This window comes from Lactuca saligna, chromosome 4 (genome assembly GCF_052625555.1).
Source record: "Lactuca saligna cultivar CGN05327 chromosome 4, ASM5262555v1, whole genome shotgun sequence".
Lineage (NCBI taxonomy): Eukaryota > Viridiplantae > Streptophyta > Magnoliopsida > Asterales > Asteraceae > Lactuca > Lactuca saligna.
In genome coordinates, this window is record NC_136420.1 from 157,943,119 (window position 1) to 157,968,145 (window position 25,027).

At 38.6% G+C, this 25,027-nt stretch overlaps 1 protein-coding gene across 1 annotated transcript; it reads left to right on the plus strand.

The window, feature by feature from the left end:
- Nucleotides 1–23,747: 23,747 nt before the first annotated feature.
- LOC145038886 (uncharacterized) lies at nt 23,748–24,497 on the plus strand. The gene is made up of 3 exons (XM_078987106.1): nt 23,748–23,826; nt 23,947–24,006; nt 24,111–24,497. The coding sequence occupies exons 1-3, from the start codon at nt 23,773–23,775 to the stop codon at nt 24,297–24,299; spliced, it is 303 nt and encodes a 100-aa protein (XP_078843232.1). The 5' UTR covers nt 23,748–23,772; the 3' UTR covers nt 24,300–24,497.
- Nucleotides 24,498–25,027: the final 530 nt, after the last annotated feature.

Below are 25,027 nucleotides of genomic sequence, written 5' to 3' on the forward strand. Positions count from 1 at the left end.
CACTATCGATGTACCATTCTTCGTCGAACTGCTCGTCACTTATAACCTGTAAAAATTAGGCAGATTTAGGAACCCAAAGTTTCTTGGGTCCACGTGAGCTTTGCATGGGAACGGGAACAGTAAGAGAGACGTCAACAAGATAAGTTCGTTTTATAAGAGTTGTTTCATCTTTCCTTTTAATGGTAAAAACTTTTATTTTGTTAGGATTGGGTGTGTTCGGTTTGGACTCTGGTTTGGATTCATTGACCTTCTGCTTTCCCTTTTGTTCAGCTGACGAATGAGATTTGTGAGAACAAGCGGAATTAGCTTTAGAGCAAGATGGAGACGAATTGGAGGAAGTAGAAGAATTAGAAAAACGAGAAGAATTAGAATGAGAGGTTTTGGATTGAGAGGATTTCCTGGCTGGAGACTCTAGGTGCCCCTTTTGCTTTTGATCGTTGGAGGGACTGACCTTAGAGTTTTGTTCTCTTTTGACTTCAGAACCGAGCCTTTGCGTTCGGTTGGAGCTATCTTTGGAACCGAACCTTTGGTTTCGGTTGATGTGACTTTCAAGCTTTCCTACAGGATTGTTTTCATACTTCAGATTCTTGTCTTGGTGTGAGAAATATGCATTCTGGGAATGCCAGAATTGTTATCTTTCAGAAAGGTTCTTCCTGTATCTATTGTTCCTTTCTCTCTTCCTATTCCTCATCTGTGTAGGTTGATGATGAACATTTGCTTTCGGTTTTGGTGTCTCCTTGGCTGGTTCCTTTTGAACTGCAGGAGTTTTACTTTGAGCCGAAGGAGCAGAGGGAATGTCTTCCTTTACCGAATGATCATCCTTCTGAGGAATATCATTTGTACCACTGGTACTTGGCTCATCGAAATTGTCTGGCTTATTCAAGGGTTCAGGTATGTATCTTCCTTTGCTCTTCCAGGAGGTTCTTTCAGATAAACCAATGGTTTCGTTTGCATTATCTATTGGGGCTTCCCAGAAGTATTCATCGCAGCCATCAGTATTGTCTTCGTTTACAACAGCTGTGAGTTCAGCTGTTTGATGTTCGGTAACTCCTGTCACCTTGTATACTTGATTCGGAGTGGTCCTGACCTTTTGATACACAACTGCTTTCTCAACTAATAATGGGGACTTTTGATTGGACAACCGAGCGAACTCCACTGAATTTTCAGAAATAAGATTCTTGTGGTTTTCAGGTTCGGTTTTAATAAATTCTGAGCAGTCAACCGTGTCCTCTACAGAAATTTCACTCATGTTTTCATCCTCGTTAAGCTCAGATGCATTTTCAACATCAATTTTGTTTTCTGAGCTTACGTTGGTGTTTAAAGAGTCAAATTTTTGCATGGTTTCGGTTCTCAGTTTAAGTCTGTCATTTTCATCCAAAAGATTTTTAAGCATGTCCTTGTGGTCTTTGGATTTAATGAAGGACTCAATTTTGTCCAGTCCATACATGTAGGTCGGATTGATATCATCAGACGATATCACACTCTCATAATTGTAGGCTTCGGCATCGATTTCATCTTCCCTAAACTCTAGGAAGGGCAAAATCACGCGGTGGATCTTTTGGCCTATTTCACAATCCAAGTGAAGCTGAGTAATATTAGAATACAAACGTTTAGCAATTAAACAAAAAACATTCCGCTGTTTTAACAATTTTAAATTGTCTCTTTGCAAATAAATGTTTTCATCTTTAACTTTGACTAATTCCAACTCCTTTAACTCTATCCACATTCTCCGCTCCTCACTCTTCGACGCCACCCTGCTCAATTGATCAGTTAGGATAGAATTGGTGACTCGAGTTTGAGTTAAGCTACTATCTAGATGAGAAATTCTTGTATTAACTTTTTTTAGTTCTTTCTCATATGAGGATGAGGGTACTTTGCATGAAATAAAGACAGATTGTACCTTCTTTATCAGTTCATCGAGCTCACTAAACTGTTGGCTAAGTGGTTTGGCAGCAAAACACATATCCTCCTGTACCTTCGGTCCATCGCTTCCTCCATCGGTGTTGTATCCCCTCATTTGAGATACGTCAGTCACCATGAAGCATCTTCCTCCACTGCTTTCCTCCTTAGTCACATAAGCCTTTCCATGGGTAGGCTTCCTCACTTCACCGTCTTCTGAGTCGGTAGACCAAACTTCCGTGCTACCGAACTCGTCACCTTTAACCGAACCCTACACAATAAGAGCATTAACAGAAGGATTAGCGGTAGACTTCTTCTTTCTCAACTTGTCCAATCTTTTCTGCAACACAGCTTCCTCATCATTTCCATCATCTTTTTCAGCCATCTTCTTAAGGACACAGTCCTTAGCATAGTGGTTTTTCCCACCACAGTAGAAACAGCTTACTCCGGAATCGCCATCCACCTTCGGTTCCTTCTTGTGCTCCTCAGCCTTCGGTTCATTATTCACTTTTTTAGAGCTGTAACTCCCCTGCCAGTTTCGGTTTTTGTTGCTGGGGAATCTCTTCTTTATGAACCTCTTGGGATTAGACACTGTGACAACCGTCAAATTTCGGTCAAGTCAAAGTCAACTAAAGTCAGCAAGTCAAACCGTTTGACTCAATTTGCCCATGAGTACTAAAATTCACACTATGAAACTTCTACATAACTTCTATTCTAATGAGAAATCATAAAACAAAAAGTGCGAACATCTAGATCTCCTTAACCTAAAACTGTAGTACGTGGCGAGCCAAACCGATAAAACAATGATGCATACTCATCGGGAGTGTGTAAGATCCTTAAACAAGGCTTAACAGGGTTTACGAACCATGCATTGCGATGCTGGACACTCACAATTGTCACACATGGATCCTCTCTCAATCGTTTTCACTCTATCTCTCTCTATGTCAAATCTCTCCCAAATCTCTCCAAGTATGTGAAATCTATCTCAAATATCTCTCTGTATTAGAAATATATCCAAGAATGTCGAATCTCTCCCAAATCCCTCTAAGTATGTGAAATCTCTCTCAAATATCTCTCTGTATGAGAAATCTCTCCAAGAATGTCAAATCTCTCCCAAATCTCTCCAAGTATGTGAAATCTCTCTCAAATATCTCTCTGTATGATAAATCTCTCCAAGAATGTCAAATCTCTCCCAAATCTCTCCAAGTATGTGAAAACTCTCGCAAATATCTCTGTGTATGAGAAATCTCTCCAAGAATGTCAAATCTCTCCCAAATCTCTCCAAGTGTGAGAAATCTCTCCCAAATCTCTCTCAAAAGTTTCCCGTAACTTTTTGGAATCGGGTCATTCCGACCCTTAACCGGGTCAAAAACGGCTTAAAAGGGGGTAAAAACGAGAAAACGGGACCTTAGGAACCGAAACCCTTCTTAAGGAGCCGAAGCTCCTTAAGGCCGAGACCAAGACACCGAAGACCGAGCCTCTGTTGGCTAAGACACCGAACACCGAGCCTCTGTTGGCTAAGACACCGAACAACGAGCCTTTGTTGGCTAAGACGCGAGGACCGAGCCTCTGTTGGCTAAGATGCGAGGACCGAGCCTCTGTTGGCTAAGACACCGAACACCGAGCCTCTGTTGGCTAAGACGCAAGGACCGAGCCTCTGTTGGCTAAGACGCGAGGACCGAGCCTCTGTTGGCTAAGGCGCGCGAGGACCGAGCCTCGGTCTCTGTCGCTTCTCACTCTCTGTTCGCTTCCTCTGTTCGCTTCTCGCTCTGCTTCTTCTCTCCTTTCTGTCTCTACTCCACCGCTCTGTCTCTTCTCTCCTCTCTGTCTCTTCGCGCCCCTCTGTTCTCTCCTCCCCCCTCTCGGTTCCTTCCCTCCCTCTTCTTCCCTCTCGGTTTCTGCCTCCCTCTCTCTCGGTTCAGCATCAGAAGGCCAAACCTCGGCCAGAATTCGGAAATTTGTCATTTTTAGCTCATTTTTGATATTTTTAACATTTTAAGCCCGTTTTTCGTGATTTTAAAGCGGGATTTTCTCCAGAAATTATATTTTAACATAATAAACTCTAAATATTCATAATTTAAACATATTTTGATGAAAATCATTATTTAAATAATAAAAATCAAATGGGTGAATTATTAAAGGTGGAGTGTTGACTTTGCCTTATCCAATGTCACAAGCAACCACCCCACACCCACTCTTTGACTAACCACACCTCCCCACCTTACCTAAGTCACTTCAATGTCCCTTACACTCAAATTACACTCATTCCCACGTTTTTAGAGCTGGAACAAACATCCTCTCTCCTCATTTCTCTCATTTGCCCTCATTTCACTAAGTATCAAACACCACTTTTCTCTCAAACTTTTCCCACTCCAATTTTGAGATTCAAGGCTGATCTTCAAGTGTTCTTCCACTCTTAGTAAGTATAATTCATCCTCCTTATGATTATTTCACTTCATTCTACTCAAATCATGAATATCTTACACAAACTCCATCATATTAGCGTTAGAGCTTCGAATCTTCAAGTGATTCTTCAAGTGTTCTTGGGTTGAACACTTCTCTTCTTCAACACTTATCTACTGAAATCACTCAAGGTGAGTTCATACCCCTACATTTTCATGTTTTCTCAAGTTTTCAGGGGGGGAATACAAGTTAAAACACCAAGAACATAACTAAAATTTTCTAACAGCCTTCATCAGAAAAGTTCAACTCCATTCACGGACTGTTTTGGGCATCTTAAACATTTTTGTTTTCAAAACTGTACAGGGTTCAAATACTTCAAGTTTGTAGCTTTAAAATGACTACTTGCACATCTCCATACAATTTTTCTACAATTTATGGTGATTTTTACAAAACTGCCTATCATTTCAAACAACAATCCGGAATAGTCTGTGATTATGGACTTTTTCACCCAAGTTGGAGGTAATTAATAATCGTGATAAAAATTATGATTAAACTAGACACATTTTTTGAACTCTCAGAATTTACGGATCTAGTTTTCGACTTCGTATGATTGTTCTATGATTTTTCCAAAACAGGGCAGAATGGCTAAATTTAGCCAACAGCATGTAAATATCATAACACTTTGTAATATGTTGAGCAAAGTGTATAATCATAAGTTCTAATTATTGAATGTGTTTCTTTGTTAGTTTATCATCATGAACTGAAACTAAGTCATTCATAATAAATATTATTCATTCATTTTAGAACACGTATATTAAACTGTAAAAAAGTATAGTTTGATAAATTCATAACACTAATACATTTCCATAAAGGAGTTCATACATATTACATACATTTTAGATAAACTATAATAGGTATAGTTTGTGATACATCACTCAACGCACTCGTACAAAAAGGGTACATTCATACAAGAAAGATTTATATTCACACACATTTCACGTAAACTTGTTAACCTATATTGTGAGACTCTCTCTCTCTCTCTCTCCCCGTACGTCCGAGTGCGGGATATAATTCCTGGTAGTTATAACCAGAATCTCCTTGAGGGAGAACGTGATACTTGTATATAGAACAATATTGGGTTTGACACCCCACACCTTGCTGCTAGCTACAGTTGGACCTGCAGGTCTACGGGTGACAAATGTCATTTTATTTTTCGCGACACTGAGAACGTCGTGGCAGGTTCACATAGTCATAGTATGATTATAGCGACTCACATAGGGATATAACAATCCATAAGTTTACGGGATTTTATTTTTAAAACCTAAATGAGTTTTATGTCGATTTAAAATCACCTTTTTATCTCTATGAGTACAGATATTACTGTACACTTTTGGTTTTGGTAGTTACGACTACACATCATTTGAAACCACATTTATACTTTTAAGTATGGTCAATACTTGTTATTTCTCGGTCCTCTAATTTAGGACTGCATATATATAAAGTATTAACGAACATGAGAACATACAGAAATTTCATTTAATTCAAACGCGTCCATGTCCATTTAAGTGCATAACATTTTCTATTAATAAGAAAGGTTACTTATAGATTTTGGTCTCCAGTCATAAGACTACATTACGCAGATTTTAAAGAAAATATCGGATTTTCTAGATACATATTCTAACGCTTTTACAAGGAAAACGATTTAATTTTCCAACGAAATCTCTTATGAACTCACCAACCTTTGTGTTGACACTTTTCAAAACTACTTGTATTCTCAGGAATTCAGTGAAAACAGGAAATCAACAACGTTTTGAGGATGGGACGATAAATCGTCAAACAGTTCATTTTGTATTATAATGTAATTGATGTGAATCATGTAAACATGTGCTTTGATGTAACATTTTCAATTATATTTGTGTTGGTTGTATTTACTTTGAGCACTATTATACTCATTGTTGTGATACTCTATATGAAGTCCTCCACCCCCAGACGTTTCCGCCATCCTTGGTTTGGGGGTGTGTCAGATTAGTATCAGAGCATTGTTTATAGTGAACTCAGTATATCAAACCACATAAGATATACAAACTATAAATGCATTGGGACTAAGTCTCTGATTTAAAGTTTCAAAACAACTATACTTTTAGAAATAAATAGTTTCTTATTAAAGGTATACATGCATACATACATATTAAGGTCAGCACCACTCTAGAACAAAACAAAAGTAATGATTGTTGAATATCACAGGTAAGCTCGGGGATGTATGGTCAGTCCTGGGAGTGGCATAGCCTGATCAACTATGCTGGTCCGAGGAATGATTAGCACATGCCCAAGAATAGTTGTGATATGGCAACAAGTCTAAAACTTACCAACACTACCACAATGAGAACATTAGAATAGAACATGAGTTTAAAATACTATAGGAGTATTTTGTAATATCATAACTTATATGAAAACTAAATAGATCCTTAATAATAGGTCTATAGTCCCTAAGTGGATACTTAAGGTTATATATAACTTAGAAATTATAGACTTAGAATTTGTGGTCATTACTTTACTTCCTTTTCCTTGTTTGGATGTGGACCTAGAGTGGGATCACTTATTCAAAGGTCTATCGTATCTTGTTATACGTAATTAGTATGCACTATGTCATTATATAAGTAACTAATAAGGATTACCCCCCCCCCCTATAAGTAATTGATAATAGAGTTAGACGCATAGTACTTATCTCCTCCACCTCTATTCTCGCAAATACGGCATAGCAAAATCCTACTTACCGGACGCCCCTTACTTTCCTAATCCGAACTCGAGGAATGGTGAATGATTATGAGAAGAATCATAAGCGGGACCGGAGGTAATCAATCCTCCATGCATAGCAAGGGTTCCGTGAACCGTTTCGACTATAACGAACCCGTGAACCGTTGGGCAATCGTGATCGAGGGTTGAATGTCGACAACAATGAAAACAACCACCATGTGGAGACCAACGAGGGTGCTATGACCTCAACCACGGGGGACTGACAGACAGAACCCTCCCAGCAAAGACCCGGCGGATCGCGATCATCGGGGATTAAAACAAGAAGACTACAATCTGAGTTCAGAAAACTGCGCACTACTATAGACCCCACCATCTCATGTACCGGTGACTCAGAATTATACTACTATTCCCGAGACCAACTCTCTTTTTAGGACTGTATCGCCACTCATGAAGAGGAAAGAGAGTAACAGGGTAGGACACACATCATTCAAAGAAAGGATGATTGTAGCCAAGCGTTGATTGGCAAAGCTACAAAATTGCATCGACCTTGCCTCAGGCATCACAAGAGATGGATCATCGTAAGTAGAGTACATGCCACTCACCAGACCTGGTAAATTAGCTTCATAAGTATGCGTTGGTGCTACTCTATTGTAAGTAAAATCACGACACTACAAATTAAGTGACCATACTAATCAAGAAATCTATCTACTATCAGAGCCCACCCATGCTCAAATGTGAAGTAGACCTGCATCGAGGTCAAAATTTTCACTGAAACCATGATTTCTAGAGTCATATTAACAAGATGGGTTTAGGATGTACCTAACAGACTCGAAGGACTATCTAGCCTTAATTATATAACTAAGCACACATCAATAGGTCGTGATAAGGACCTAGCTTGGGTCAAGTATAAGGTTTCACTTGGATACAGAACTACTAAAATACATGAGTTTATTATACAAAGAAACTCGTTATAAATTGTTTTCAGAACACCCTAAACAACCGAACTTTGATACAAATCGATATGAGATAAACTTAGTTAGAAAACTCGCGACATATAGCCATCCTAGAAACTCATTATCGTCTCACCTTTAAGCATTTGTTGAGAAGTTTCTTCTTCATAGACCTACGGGTGCGATCATACCAGCACTAATGCACCGGATCCCCTCAAAATTCCTCAGCCAAGATTGTTCGGACAAACATGATTCTAAGAGGAGTAAAGCTTAACGTCCGTATGAAACCCACTCCTACCTACTGCCATAACTCCATCTCGAGAGCGTTGAAACACTAAGGATAATACAGTAATGTGCAGAAATTTATATGCGTAAATATAAATTGTAAGGATGCACTTAAGACAATCATTTCCACTAACGAAGTTGTTTTTCGTCATGAAACAGAGCTATGACTTCACCAAGAGGCAACAAACCAACTAGCAAGGCGCCAACACTTTAGATAGACGCTGCTACTTTTCAAGCTGCAGTCACGGCAGCCGTGGCAGCCGTCATGGTGCATTTCAATACTAACAACATCAACAAGGGTGGAAGCGATACTAACAATACAAATCGTGGTAACAATCAGGGACACCAATGGGTACCTACCAACAAAAATACCTCAGGCCACGAACCTACAAACAAGAAGAGAAAGTTTTGGGACATGAAAGAGCGTCACCAATCTAAAGGATACACTAAAAGACAATAACCTAGGGCAGCCCCTACCATTACAACAGCAGTCATGACGCATGCCTCGACACTAGCCTCGGGGTCTGCCACCCAAATGTCTGCCAGACCATATGAGGGATCACTCCCAAAGTGCAACAAATGTGGCTTTCATCACCATGGGGCTTGCTGGGAGATGCACTGTAAAAACTGCAACAGGAAAGGGCATACTGTTCGTTTCTATAGGGCCTCGGCCCATCACCTCCCTTCAATCAACTGCACCTAGGTAGGCCCAGTATGCTACCTATGCGGTGAAACGGGACACTTCAAGAGAGAATGTCCAACTGAGAAGAACGACGAAGGAACAGGGGGAATGTGATGAATACACCAACAGGAGCAGCAAGGGAACCATGTTAGGACTTTTGTAATGTTCCCAACGACAATACGTTTAAGTACTATATGTTTGTAATGAATTTGGTACGCTTACTAAGGTAACCTTCCTTCTAAAAAGTAGCTAAAATATTTTCTCTCTCATACAAATCAAACCAAAGACATTCATATGTGACCCTAGGAGCATTACCTGTAAGTTGTAATGACCTTGTCCATACATCAGGGTTAATTTAAAATCAAAATACTTAAGTCTTGAAATAGAAAATTCCATCTTGACTCCGATTCCATGTCTAGTATTAGGGGTTGAGTGGGGTCACCCACTCGACAAATTTCACGATGTCAATTTACATACGACAATCATATACCGCTCGATCGTAAGGAGACCTGTCAGGAATCATGATATCAAGTATCATTACTGGCTATCGAAAACACACCCACTACCAGTGCTAGACACTGTGGTAGGAATCATCTACAATAATCATAACATCAAACAAAACGGAACACACAGAAAAGAAATACAGGACACTCTATCACTCTAGTGATCTCTTCCTTTGAATACAACTTATCTCATGTTATCTAAAAAGATAGTGTTGTCGTATTCCAATTTTGATTGATATTGCCCCTGTCTTCCTGATTTAAACGACTACAAAAGGGCTTTTCGCCTAACCCCTGAATATCGAAACTATCGTCTCTCATAAACACCCAGCACGGACCTTTGGGTCATCTCTTGCTGTGGAACTCCAAAACACGAACCAGAGGAGTGTCATACTTCCCGAAGCCTTATCACATGTATATACGGGAGACCTTCGGGATTGTCGTGCATGTAGCATACAAGATTCAAGCATAGAAGCTTGGGACAGATAGAGTACGAGTCCTGCCATGAGCTTCGGGCTAAGGTTGCCCAGAAGGATGAGTGAATGTCCTACCATTCAAAAAGGCCTAGTCGCGTAAACCAAACCCACATACTTCCTACCGAGCTACAAGAGCTGTCAGGTCAAACCTGTCGAACTACTCAACAATGAAATTGAAGAACCAAGTTTCTCACCCTGAAAAGCTCTCGTCTTATTCTTCAAATTAGAAAGACAAATTGCTCACAATTCCATCGATTTCAGAGGCCCCGACAACATCTCTAATAGAAACCTTTACTATCTGCCTCGCATTGACGAATAGGCCGACCAACCTCAAGAAACGAGGTACCCTTCAGGAATTGGGCCTGAGATCTGAATATCACCAGTCACAAGTATGGAAGAAGGATATCCGAGAACAATCCTCCAATTTCGATGAAGATGTTGAAAGTTCGTTGTGATAACCCTCGGATAGGACCAGACCCACTCGTTGGATTCATGAACGTAATAAATAGGATATACCCTTCTTGCTAGGATCAGTTCATCATCGTCATTACAAATGACTTACTTATCTACCCTCGTAGTAAGAAGGAAACCAAGGAGAGCAGCTACAGCAAACCACGAAAGAAATACGATCAGAGAAGTATTACCCAAAGTTCTCTAGATACGAGTTTTGGAATTGAGGAGTTCAATTCTCAAGACACATCATTACCAAGGTGGAAATTCATAAGGACCCTTTCAATTGATTAAAACCGTTGAGAAACAGTCAGCACCGAAGGCGTTAGCAGAAATACGCCAAGATTCTGGGTCTCGCTGACCTACCATCTTTAACTCCTTCGGAACTTCTCGAAAAATACGAACCCCCTCCCAACTTTGACCCTAAAGGGAGCAACCCTTGACAGGAAGAGAAACAAGAAGAAGAAACCTTTAGAACTCTGGTATAACCGACCAAATTCCTCTAGAAACACTCACTCTAGGAAGGCTTAGTACGCTTCGGAAAGCATGGAAAGCCAATACCCCAAATAATTGTGTCTTTCGAGATTCTTGTCAGAATCAGCCCTGTAACTCGCTACTTCAATCTACTCCCGCGAGCTTAGTAAAGTACACCCTACCCAACACGTCCCAAATTTACAAGAAGAATCTATCCGATGAGACTCTTGCAATTCCCCTCGACGAGATCGAGTTCCACAAGAGCCTCACCTTCTTAGAAGAACCATGGTGACCATGGATCGAGGTCAAGCGGATGAAAAAACGCCACTTCCCATTAGTGAAAGTTCGTTGGAATACTAACCAAGGACCTAGAGTCACATGGGAGCGCGTGAGTCAGTCGATTAGGAAGTATCCTCACTTCTCGGCTTGATTATTCATGCCTACTCCTTGCCTAAATTCAGATTTCGGGACGAAATTCCCTCTAACAGGGAGATGATGTGATAACCGTCAAATTTCGGTCAAGTCAAAGTCAACTAAAGTCAGCAAGTCAAACCGTTTGACTCAATTTGCCCATGAGTACTAAAATTCACACTATGAAACTTCTACATAACTTCTATTCTAATGAGAAATCATAAAACAAAAAGTGCAAACATCTAGATCTCCTTAACCTAAAACTGTAGTACGTGGCGAGCCAAACCGATAAAACAATGATGCATACTCATCGGGAGTGTGTAAGATCCTTAAACAAGGCTTAACAGGGTTTACGAACCATGCATTGCGATGCTGGACACTCACAATTGTCACACATGGATCCTCTCTCAATCGTTTTCACTCTATCTCTCTCTATGTCAAATCTCTCCCAAATCTCTCCAAGTATGTGAAATCTATCTCAAATATCTCTCTGTATTAGAAATATCTCCAAGAATGTCGAATCTCTCCCAAATCCCTCTAAGTATGTGAAATCTCTCTCAAATATCTCTCTGTATGAGAAATCTCTCCAAGAATGTCAAATCTCTCCCAAATCTCTCCAAGTATGTGAAATCTCTCTCAAATATCTCTCTGTATGAGAAATCTCTCCAAGAATGTCAAATCTCTCCCAAATCTCTCCAAGTATGTGAAAACTCTCGCAAATATCTCTGTGTATGAGAAATCTCTCCAAGAATGTCAAATCTCTCCCAAATCTCTCCAAGTGTGAGAAATCTCTCCCAAATCTCTCTCAAAAGTTTCCCGTAACTTTTTGGAATCATTCGGGTCATTCCGACCCTTAACCGGGTCAAAAACGGCTTAAAAGGGGGTAAAAACGAGAAAACGGGACCTTAGGAACCGAAACCCTTCTTAAGGAGCCGAAGCTCCTTAAGGCCGAGACTAAGACACCGAAGACCGAGCCTCTGTTGGCTAAGACACCGAACACCGAGCCTCTGTTGGCTAAGACACCGAACACCGAGCCATTGTTGGCTAAGACGCGAGGACTGAGCCTCTGTTGGCTAAGATGCGAGGACCGAGCCTCTGTTGGCTAAGACACCGAACACCGAGCCTCTGTTGGCTAAGATGCGAGGACCGAGCCTCTGTTGGCTAAGACGCAAGGACCGAGCCTCTGTTGGCTAAGGCGCGCGAGGACCGAGCCTCGGTCTCTGTCGCTTCTCACTCTCTGTTCGCTTCCTCTGTTCGCTTCTCGCTCTGCTTCTTCTCTCCTCTCTGTCTCTACTCCACCGCTCTGTCTCTTCTCTCCTCTCTGTCTCTTCGCGCCCCTCTGTTCTCTCCTCCCCCCTCTCGGTTCCTTCCCTCCCTCTTCTTCCCTCTCGGTTTCTGCCTCCCTCTCTCTCGGTTCAGCATCAGAAGGCCGAACCTCGGCCAGAATTCGGAAATTTGTCATTTTTAGCCCATTTTTGATATTTTTAACATTTTAAGCCCGTTTTTCGTGATTTTAAAGCGGGATTTTCTCCAGAAATTATATTTTAACATAATAAACTCTAAATATTCATAATTTAAACATATTTTGATGAAAATCATTATTTAAATAATAAAAATCAAATGGGTGAATTATTAAAGGTGGAGTGTTGACTTTGCCTTATCCAATGTCACAAGCAACCACCCCACACCCACTCTTTGACTAACCACACCTCCCCACCTTACCTAAGTCACTTCAATGTCCCTTACACTCAAATTACACTCATTCCCACATTTTTAGAGCTGGAACAAACATCCTCTCTCCTCATTTCTCTCATTTGCCCTCATTTCACTAAGTATCAAACACCACTTTTCTCTCAAACTTTTCCCACTCCAATTTCGAGATTCAAGGCTGATCTTCAAGTGTTCTTCCACTCTTAGTAAGTATAATTCATCCTCCTTATGATTATTTCACTTCATTCTACTCAAATCATGAATATCTTACACAAACTCCATCATATTAGCGTTAGAGCTTCGAATCTTCAAGTGATTCTTCAAGTGTTCTTGGGTTGAACACTTCTCTTCTTCAACACTTATCTACTGAAATCACTCAAGGTGAGTTCATACCCCTACATTTTCATGTTTTCTCAAGTTTTCAGGGGGGGAATATAAGTTAAAACACCAAGAACATAACTAAAATTTTCTAACAGCCTTCATCAGAAAAGTTCAACTCCATTCACGGACTGTTTTGGGCATCTTAAACATTTTTGTTTTCAAAACTGTACAAGGTTCAAATATTTCAAGTTTGTAGCTTTAAAATGACTACTTGCACATCTCCATACGATTTTTCGACAATTTATGGTGATTTTTACAAAACTGCCAATCATTTCAAACAACAATCCGGACTAGTCTGTGATTATGGACTTTTTCACCCAAGTTGGAGGTCATTAATAATCGTGATAAAAATTATGAGTAAACTAGACACATTTTGTGAACTCTCAGAATTTACGGATCTAGTTTTCGACTTCGTATGATGTTTCTATGATTTTTCCAGAACAGGGCAGAATGGCTAAATTTAGCCAACAGCATGTAAATATCATAACACTTTGTAATATGTTGAGCAAAGTGTATAATCATAAGTTCTAATTATTGAATGTGTTTCTTTGTTAGTTTATCATCATGAACTGAAACTAAGTCATTCATAATAAATATTATTCATTCATTTTAGAACACGTATATTAAACTGTAAAAAAGTATAGTTTGATAAATTCATAACACTAATACATTTCCATAAAAGAGTTCATACATATTACATACATTTTAGATAAACTATAATAGGTATAGTTTGTGATACATCACTCAACGCACTCGTACAAAAAGGGTACATTCATACAAGAAAGATTTATATTCACACACATTTCACGTAAACTTGTTAACCTATATTGTGAGACTCTCTCTCTCTCTCTCTCCCCGTACGTCCAAGTGCGGGATATAATTCCTGGTAGTTATAATCAGAATCTCCTTGAGGGAGAACGTGATATTTGTATATAGATCTATATTGGGTTTGACACCCCACACCTTGCTGCTAGCTACAGTTGGACCTGCAGGTCTACGGGTGACAAATGTCATTTTATTTTTCGCGACACTGAGAACGTCGTGGCAGGTTCACATAGTCATAGTATGATTATAGCGACTCACATAGGGATATAACAATCCATAAGTTTACGGGATTTTATTTTTAAAACCTAAATGAGTTTTATGTCGATTTAAAATCACCTTTTTATCTCTATGAGTACAGATATTACTGTACACTTTTGGTTTTGGTAGTTACGACTACACATCATTTGAAACCACATTTATACTTTTAAGTATGGTCAATACTTGTTATTTCTCGATCCTCTAATTTAGGACTACATATATATAAAGTATTAACGAACATGAGAACATACAGAAATTTCATTTAATTCAAACGCGTCCATGTCCATTTAAGTGCATAACATTTTCTATTAATAAGAAAGGTTACTTATAGATTTTGGTCTCCAGTCATAAGACTACATTACGCAGATTTTAAAGAAAATATCGGATTTTCTGGATACATATTCTAACGCTTTTACAAGGAAAACGATTTACTTTTCCAACGAAATCTCTTATGAACTCACCAACCTTTGTGTTGACACTTTTCAAAACTACTTGTATTCTCAGGAATTCAGTGAAAACAGGAAATCAACAACGTTTTGAGGATGGAACGATAAATCGTCAAACAGTTCATTTTGTATTATAATGTAATTGATGTGAATCATGTAAACATGTGCTTTGATGTAACGTTTTCAATTATATTTGTGTTGGTTGTATTTACTTTGAGCACTATTATACTCATTGTTGTGATACTCTATATGAAGTCCTCCACCCCCAGACGTTTCCGCCATCCTTGGTTTGGGGGTGTGTCAGACACCATCATGGCGTAATCCTCAGACGTGAGATCATATTCCTCCAGGTTAAGGTCTTCATCTTCCATCACAGCTTTACTTTTAGATAGGAGGGCCAACGAACCAAGACTAGAAACGACGTCCTTTTCTTGCATCACAATCTTCTCTTGGGACTTAAGAATACCCACCAGTTTCGCCAAAGAGTATGATTTAAACTGCTCATGAGCTTTGACTGTGGAAACTACTGCTCTCCATTCAGATCTCAATCCGTTCAAGAAAGTAACCTTCTGTTCGATAAGCTTCCTTTCAATATCGTGTTTGATCATCTTACTGAGAAGATGATTGAAGCGATCAAACGTCTGGGTCACCGTTTCTTCAGCTCCTTGCCTAAATTCTCCAAACTCAGATAAAAGCAAAGTTTGAATAGAATGTTCAAGATCCTCGTCTGTAGAGTACAGTTCACAAAGTCTATCCCAAACTTCCTTTGCCGTCGTGCATGAGCTAACCAACCTGAATGTGTCAGACTGAAGGGCGAATCTGATCAACCTTAATGCCTTGATATTGCACTGGAATTTATCCTTTTCATCTTGTGCAATGTCCTTCACGTCCTTTAGCAGATCATTGTACTCCTTTTGTGTCTTGATGATTCTGGACGATGCAGAATGAGAAAACGGTCCATTGGTGATGGCTTCCCATATGAGATACCCATTATCCTCCGATCCAATCACGTAGTCTTCAAAGTGATGCGCCCATACTTCATAGTCATGGGTGTATAAGATTGGAATCTTTGTCGTCGAACCGATGCTGTTGGAAATATTAATAAGGTTTGATTGCGTGGCGTCCATTATGATCGTAAAAACCTGTTCAAAGATCAGACTTGTAATAAAGCAGATTAGGGCAAAACAATAAATATCAAGATACGTCAATAAAGATATGAAGGCTCAATAAATATTGATAATTGCAGAAAAACCCTAATGGAAATCTTTTTCACAGAAAAGATGTGTATCGATTACACAGCCTCCCGCTCTGATACCAATTGATGTGATTATTCTTAACCTTTAATCTATAAAGATCGATTAGATCTTGAACAAGTATGTAAATATAAAACTAAATGAACGCAATAATAAGAACAAGTCAAGAATGAATCAAACGAGTCGAATGATTAAACAAAATCCTCAGAAGAGCTCGATTAAGAACATCAACTGTAGAGGATTGGAAGGTTACAGCAATGATCAAAGAAGCCTGTTATCGTCTAGATGTATCGCTATTTTCAGATCTCTAAAAACCTTAACCTAATATGCATGCAAGCGTAAACTTATATACAAAACATAAAAGGTTCATGGTTGGACAGGCCCAAACCGGAATACAAAGTAACATAATCTGTCGAGCCTAAAAGACGCAATCTTCAATATAATTTTCAGCCCAACAAGTTGGATCATCATTTCTTTCATTTCGGCTGGTGCAAGACGATAAGGAGTCTTTGCAATCGGAGCAGCACCAGGCACAAGCTCAATTAGGAATACTACTTGCCCATCTAGAGGAAGTCCAGGCAGATCATCGGGGAAAACATTAGGATATTCGTTAACAATGGGAATATCATTTACAGTTTTATTCTCCTTTCTTGAGATGTCAACTGTATAGGCCAGATTTATAGGACAAGCTTTCGATATGAATTTACGAGCTTTAAGGAAAGAGATTCTTTTTAAGATCCTTTGTTCACCGTAGACATGAATAGGATCTTCCCCTTCAATAGGAATGCGTACCATCTTTTCGTAACACAAGAGTTCTGCATGGTTCTTTAACAACCAATCCATGCCGAGAATAATATCGAAATTAGGCAAAGAGATAGGGATTAGGTTAGCAAGAAAATTATAGCCTTCAATTTCTATGACACAATCCCTATAGATTTTATCAACAAGTAATGATATGCTTCCTGTAGTATCTACGTGAAATGGTTGCACAAGTGCATAGCAGACATTTTGAAAAGAATGCGCAAATTCATAAGATACGAAAGAATCTGAGGCACCAGAATCAAATAAGATGTGAGCAGGTCTAGAGTTGACAAGAAATGTACCTGTCACAACATTCGGGTCCTCACGTGCTTCCTCTGTGGTAATCTGGAATGCACGACCCTTAGCTTTTGGCACCTCCTCCTTTTTAGCTGGAGTATTCTTTGGTTGTTGGACGGGGACTTGACTTCTCGCCGGTTGTTGAACAAAACCTTGACTTCCTGTCATTTGGCTGGTAAGAGTAGGGAAAAAATGCTTCTTGTGGCCAATAATACCACATGCATAGCAAGTCACATCCTTCCTTGGGCAAGCTGGCTTTATATGACCCGTTTCTCCACACACATAACAGACAATGGATTCTTTGTCTATTTTGCATTGACCTGGATGATTCCTTCCACAAACGCGACATGAAGGCGATTGAATAGAAAAAGATTGTGACCTACCGCGGCCACGAAAAGCACTCTGGGATTGTGCTTGCTTGCTAGGATCAGTTCGAATAGATTGGGCTGGTGGAATAGTGGAAACAGAAGTAGTTCTTTCAGTACGTGGATGCTTTGGAATAGTAAGAGTGGCACCACGTATCTCTAAGTCATGCTCACGCCTTCGAGCATACTCAACGACTCTATTTAATGATAGAACATCCCGATTGACAACGAAATCATGGATTTCGTGTCGTAGTCCCTCCATGAATAACTGAATTTTGTCGTCTTCAGTTGGAATATACTTCGTAGCAAACCTTGCTCTTTGATTAAACTGAGTTTCATACTCATTCACAGTCATTCCCCTTGTTTAAGCTCGAGGAATTCCTTCTCCAATATTCTCCTCATATCTAGAGGACAATACTTCTCTAGCACACAAGTCTTGAACAACTCCCAGGATAAGTTCTCCTGGTCACATCCATCGAGAGTTTCATATGTTGCTTCCCACCAGACTAAGGCTTCTCCAATGAGCATTGCAGAAGCACAGATAGCCTTGTCTTCATCATCCACATGAGAGACACGAAATACTTTCTCAGTGTTCTGAATCCAAGTTAGAACAACTATAGGATTAAGGACACCAGAAAACTCCGAAGCACCACTACTCTTGAAATCTTTGAACGAGAGACGCTTCACCTTTCCTTTTGAAAATTCTCTATTGGCTTTCTCTTTTCCTTTATCATCATTCTTTTTGTGTTCTTCGAGAGTCTGTCGAATAACACCGGTAAGTTTACCTAAGAGTCGCTCCTCACGAGGAGATACTGGAGTATTCACTTCCTCGGGTTGAGGATCTCCACCAACCTCAGGGGTATGGCTACTTACTTGTTCAGCCATCGATCTGAAATACGGAGAAATATAGTATTTTAGAATATTAGGGTTTATTATTACCTAATACTTTTACCTATATATTTCCTATGGTTTGTATCCCTAAACTTACAATGATTAAGTTCATATATTGAACTTCCTATAGTTTAAGTCTAAATACCAATCTGTGGAATTTAGTTCGCTTAAACTACTGCTCTAATACCATGGTTGAAAGACCCCAACTTTCGTATTTTTGAAAGACTCAAACTTTCATACTTCACAATATTATTACTCCAAAACATGCTACTTGCATATTCATAAAAGAAATATTTTACATTGATAATGGGATTACAAACTATTGGATACAAACCGACTATTACAAAGTATTATATATTACATAACTACCCATGATATTGTAATTTATACAAACATAAACTGAAGTACAAAAGTACTATTACAAACTATTCTAAACATACTAGTTAGTTATCACCTGCAATTGTTAAAAATTGATAAGGTAAGCGGTGACGCTTAGTGAGTTCGATAATAGATACAATATAACGTTATGCCATATATATACTTCAATGTAGCAAAAGCAAAGAGGAACAGCGAGACATATGTGTAATCATGTGACAAGCGTTCATATCAATAAAAGACTTTATTCAAAGATATACTTTTCAATGCTTGATATACATCAATAAAACTTTGGCCCAAATGGCATAGAAGACATGCAATTTCTGATTAACATCTTGTTAGATTTCAGGCTTATAGTCATGTCTAACCATTTGCCAATGCCATAGAATAGAAGTCATTCTCTTACGGAGACATGATTTACATGGCTAGAGGCTACGTACCAGTACCAATGTGAATCTAAGTCCTTTCACTGATCACATGGTCAAAGGTATTAAAATTGCTATAAACATAGCGAATAAAATAATATGGGAAAATAACTCAGAATAATAACACTGAAAAGCACATAGCACATATAGCACATAACATACAATTGTTCCTATATATTGAACTCACCTTAAGTTAACCGGGGGTTAAAATAGTAATTTGGATAGCACTTCGGCTTTAAATATGACTTTCTACGTTGAAAATCTGGAGCTTAATTGAAAACCGGGCTCTACGAAGGTAAGGCTTCAAAACCGAAAAGATAAAATTTCCGGGCTTCTCAGGAGCTTCGGGACGTGTTTCGGGTGCTAAAATTGATACCGGGGCTTTGGGGAAAGTCAAAATAGTGAAAATATGGATTTAGGGGTGAAAAATGGCAAAATTCCAAAACTACCCGGAAAATCTCGCATGCCTTCTATTTATAGGGGCGAAGATGCGAGGGTCGGTCCGAGAACAAGAGTCAGCGAGACAGATGGCAGCGAGGGAGAGAGAGACACGCGAGGATGAAAGGTGAGTCAGCAGCGAAGGGGCACGCGGCAGCAGTAGGGCGAAGCAGGTGGCACTGCGAGGCGAGGTCACGAGGCTCGGATGCGAGGAGGCGTGGATGAGCGAGCTTCGGACACGCATGCGAGACGCGTTGGAAGTTCATAGGTCTGCACTTTGGTCGAATCAGTAAGCGACACGTGCCGGCTCCGGATTGGGCCATGTCTCGGATGATGCTGTTGCTTCGTGCGAGGTGACGTGGCCGGACACTGTTCATGCGAAATTCTCGGAAAATGTGCCCCAAACTTCTAAAATCCATAACTTTCTTATACGAGCTCCGTTTTTGACGTTCTTTATATGCACGTGTACCTAAAATTATGCTCTACAACTTTTGTTTAGACTTCGTTGGCTAATTTTGACTTTAATTTTAATATTATTATTTTTAACAGACCGGAACAGGAAAATGCGTTAAAAATTCATAACTTCTTCATCCGACATCCGTTTTCATCAGACTTTTTACCATTGTACTACAAATGGAAAGACCTTCGATTCTCATTTAGGATGTGTCGGCTAAAAATCACTCGATCTAAAATTCGAGTTTTTAGCTGTCTATTACTAAGCTGAAACTTCGAAAAATCATAACTTCCTCATACGAAGTCAGCTTTTGGCGTTCTTTTTATCGAATTTCTCGGTTTAACGAATACTACGACTTTCATTTAGATTACTAAGGCTAAAAAGTAGTTTATCAAAAACTCACTTTTTACGTCATTCGGCGTCGTGTCGGTTTTATCGCAGATCTTCGATTGGTCATAACTTTTTCGTTATAACTCGGATTTCGACGAGGTTTTCGCCTACAAGTTTTTAACGAGATTATTTACAACTTTCAATAATAAAATTTTACTTATTTAAAATTTTATGTTTTCGTTAAATTTCACTATTTGACTTTTAATTGGAATCTCATAAGACTTCCAATACTTTCTGAGTGATTCTAAACATAGTTTTACTTCATTTCTAGTAAAAACCATATGTTAGAACTCAACACTCAATTTCACATAGTATTTCACAATTTTATTCATTACGAAACACGATTTCAAAACGTGTATGTTACACAAAGTGAGACAAGTGAGTTACAAGGAAGTCCTTGATCCATTATAGAATCTCCGACATAAAATCTTGGGAGGTGATAATGATCGTCTGCCTTGTTGTATTTTGTTGATTTAAATATGAGGTTATAAAGATGATGAACTTAATACGATTACAAGTGTAGTAATCAGGCTAATCATGTACGTAGTGTGTAATTTATATGTGTTATTTATAGTCTAAGCTAATCAACAAAAAGTATGAGATTTTCGGGATCCTCCTTGAACAAGAATTTTCATGTTGTTTGACTTGGTATCCCCGGGTCTTAAGTTTAGTTGAAGTGATTCTCCGTTGAGAATAAGTCTTGTGTTGACTAATTCTGCACATGTGAGAAAAAGAGAGAAAAATATAGTCGTTATAAGTGTTATGAATTATTAGTAATAATAAACACGATCATGCGATATATTTAAGGATCCAGAGATTTCAGTAATATTAAGGATCCAGAATATGATTCTGGGATCCCATCCTTAACAACAATAATTAAAGATGGTTTAAATTAATTGGGTTTTATTTAAACTAGGTGCATAACCTAGGCTTCACCTCGAGAGAATTTTTCTTTTTTCTCAGACCAAAAGAGACAAATCCACAAAATATTGTAAATTATGGTACATAGGGGTCAAACCTACCAAAACACAAACATCTTACATATATGGATTGTGTTTGAAAAAAATTCCAGGGACCTTTTCTATAAATTAAAAAATTTTAGGGACTAAATCTATCAAAATATAAAACCTCCAGGGACTAAATCTATCAAAATGTATAACCTTTGTTGCAAGGACTAAATCTGTCAAAAGGTTTTGCAGGGAGTAAATTTGCCAAAAGGTTTTGCGGGGAGTAAATCTGTCAAAATATAAAACCTTTGTCGTAGAGACTAAATCCACCAAAAGGTTTTGCAGCGATTAAATTTGTCAAAATATAAAACATTTGTTTGTAGGGATTAAATATGCTAAAATATAAAAGTTTTAACTGTAGGGACCAAAAGTGTCAAAATGACTAAGGAAGTGTGGCAAAAACCTGAAGTGTCTAAAGTCTACTATTTATGAGGTGCATTGGAACTAAAGAAGTGTGGCAAAAACTTTTGTTGCAAGGACTAAATCGGTCAAAAGGTTTTCGGAATCCATTTACTCGATTTGTTAATGTCGATCCGATGCTGAGATTTTTTATTCAACTCTTGTCTCACCCAAATCACCGTGAATCGCCCTTTCGGACCTCCTGGGCAACACCATTTATCCTCCTTGTTCCATAACGAAACCAAGGAAAGAGTAACCTACAACTGGTCAAGTTTCTTTCTACTTCTGCCTGCACGAATATCCCCTCTCCAGTCCCACGAACCTCCATTAGCATTCACTCCATCCTTTACCAAATAATTCTGATTAGCCTCCATACTAAATAATCTAGGGACAAGCATTAACAAATAATTCACTCCATCCTTTACCAAATAATTCTGATTAAGCCCCACCATTACCAATGCGAATAAGAAGAGAGATATGGGGTCTCATTGTCTAAGACCACGTCATACTGAAAACTCTGAAGTTGGACAAGCATTGACAAGAATTGAAGAAGTCCCATATTTCAAGCATTCCCTGATCCATTTACGCCATTTAGTCCAAAGCCTTTATGTTCCATCATCGAGTCGAGATAGTCCCAAGATACCGTATCATAGGCTTTGATGATATCAAATTTGAAAACTAACATAGATTTCTTTTTATATTTCACCTATTCAATAACCTCGTTGACAATCAAATGACCATCCAAGATTTGACAATCTTTAATAAATGTTGATTGAGCCTTGCCTATGAATATGATAGAGGCGGAAGCACTTTTTTTAAACGGAGAGCCAAGATCTTGGATATAATTTATACACACTAGAAATTAGGCAAAAGGACCGAACCGGCTGGAACCGGCCAGAACCGGGAACCGGCTTCGGCCAAAATCAAGAACCGAACGGGCCCGGCGGTTCTACTGGTTCCCAGTTCCTACCGGTTCTTATCGTATCTTCAAATGTTTGAACTGATCTTCGAAAAATAGCATCATACGGTTCCGGTTTTTGCCGGTTCTACCGGTTCCGGTTATATCGGTTCCGATTCCTACCGGTTTCCGGTTCCAAAAATCCATAAAAATAACATCCCGACCCGACCGGTTCCATTGGGTTCCGGTTTAGAACCGGTTCCGATTCCGGTACCGGTTCCGACCGGTTCCCCGATCCATATGTTCATCCCTACTAGAAATCAAGCTAATGGGCTCAAGTCCTTCATATATGTCGAATTAGAGATCTTAGAAATAAGAGTGATAAAAGGAGCATTCACCCCTTTTGGTAATTTTGGATATATTGCAAATTCATGATAGCCTTCCAATAATTCAACTTTAATATATATATATATATATATATATATATATATATATATATATATATATATATATATATATATATATATATATATATATATATATATATATATATATATATATATATATATATAACCATCAATCCAAAAAACTTATTATATTTTACACAAAAACCCAAAAAAATATATACGACAGTCATCACCGTTTTTGTAATTTTGTCATAAAAATCTTGAAGCAGTTTGACCACCGAAGCATGTTTCCATAAACAGTGCCTTATCTAGTGCATGTCATGTCACGTCACCCTTCTACGCCATGTGTTAGCAAGTCCATGCGTTTTTGCAACAAATTTGCTTTTTCTCGTAAATCTATAAATACATATTCTTCTTCCTTCCATACAAAGTACAAACCCCCGACAATTTTACTTACAGAGATCAGAAATGGCCACCCAAAAGACCATGACCGACGCTCAGGCCGCCTTAGGTCAACAACAGGTATATATCGCGAACACCGTCTTCCCACGACATATCTAGGCTCGTGTTTGTAATTTCATAACAATTTCAATCTCATCTTTTTCTTAAACTTATGTATATATATGTTCACGGTGATGACAGTTGCATAGAGATGCAGCAACGAACCAACAATCTGCACAAAACGCTGGTATCATGGAACAGGTATTGTAATCTTACAGCGATCAATACAAATTTAATTTACGAGATCATTCAAAGTCGGACTGAAAATTGGAAATTTAAATCGATTGAATACGCGGTGTATGCAGACAGGGGATTCTGTGAAGAGGATGACACAAGGAGCGGCGGACATAGCCGGCGGAGCAGCAAGTGGGGTGCTGGGATTAGCACAAGGTGCGGCGATGGGAGCGGCGAACGTGGCTGAGGGTGCCGCCGGTGCCGTGAAGAACACCTTTGGGAATAATCCAGGCTCACAAAATAGTAACGCCCAATCCTAAATTTGAAGGCCTAAAACCTGTTGTTTATATATATTGTTTGATAAGAAAACATGAAAGAAAGAAAGAAAAAAAAAACAATAAGCTAATGAGTTGATTACTTTATTTAATTTTATATTATCAGTTATGGAGTATCTGTAGTATTTAATATTTTTTTTTTGTCAAATATAAAGTTATGTGCATAATTTGATATTTCCTTAATGTTGTTTAATTCATACAAATTTAATTTTGTTTCGAACATGAGGATTACATAAATTTGGTCCGAATTAATAAGTGGATCTAAGTTCCAAAGTTAATCATTAACATAATATATGCATGATTTTTTATTTGTACTTGTATATTGTATATTTTTAAGTACATATGAACGCTATGTATCAAACTATTAACTATATATGTTTCAATTAAGGTTGTTTAAATCATTATAAAAAAACATTACAAGGTTACAATTGGATCATATAAATAAGGTTATAGTTTCATTTCAATCAAACAAGATAAAAGAGAGACAATAACATTGATTTATACTCGTGATAGTTAAAACATAATAAATATATATAATTCATTGAAAAATATATTACGATTGGCATATGTTAAGCCTTAAACTTTAATTTGAATAAAAACAAGGGTTAATCATAAAAATATTATTGATTTGTTTCTGTTAAACATATCTTTTTTTTCATATGCAGCGCAAGCCAACAACACTGCCAAAATGCTGGTATTGTGGATCAGGTATT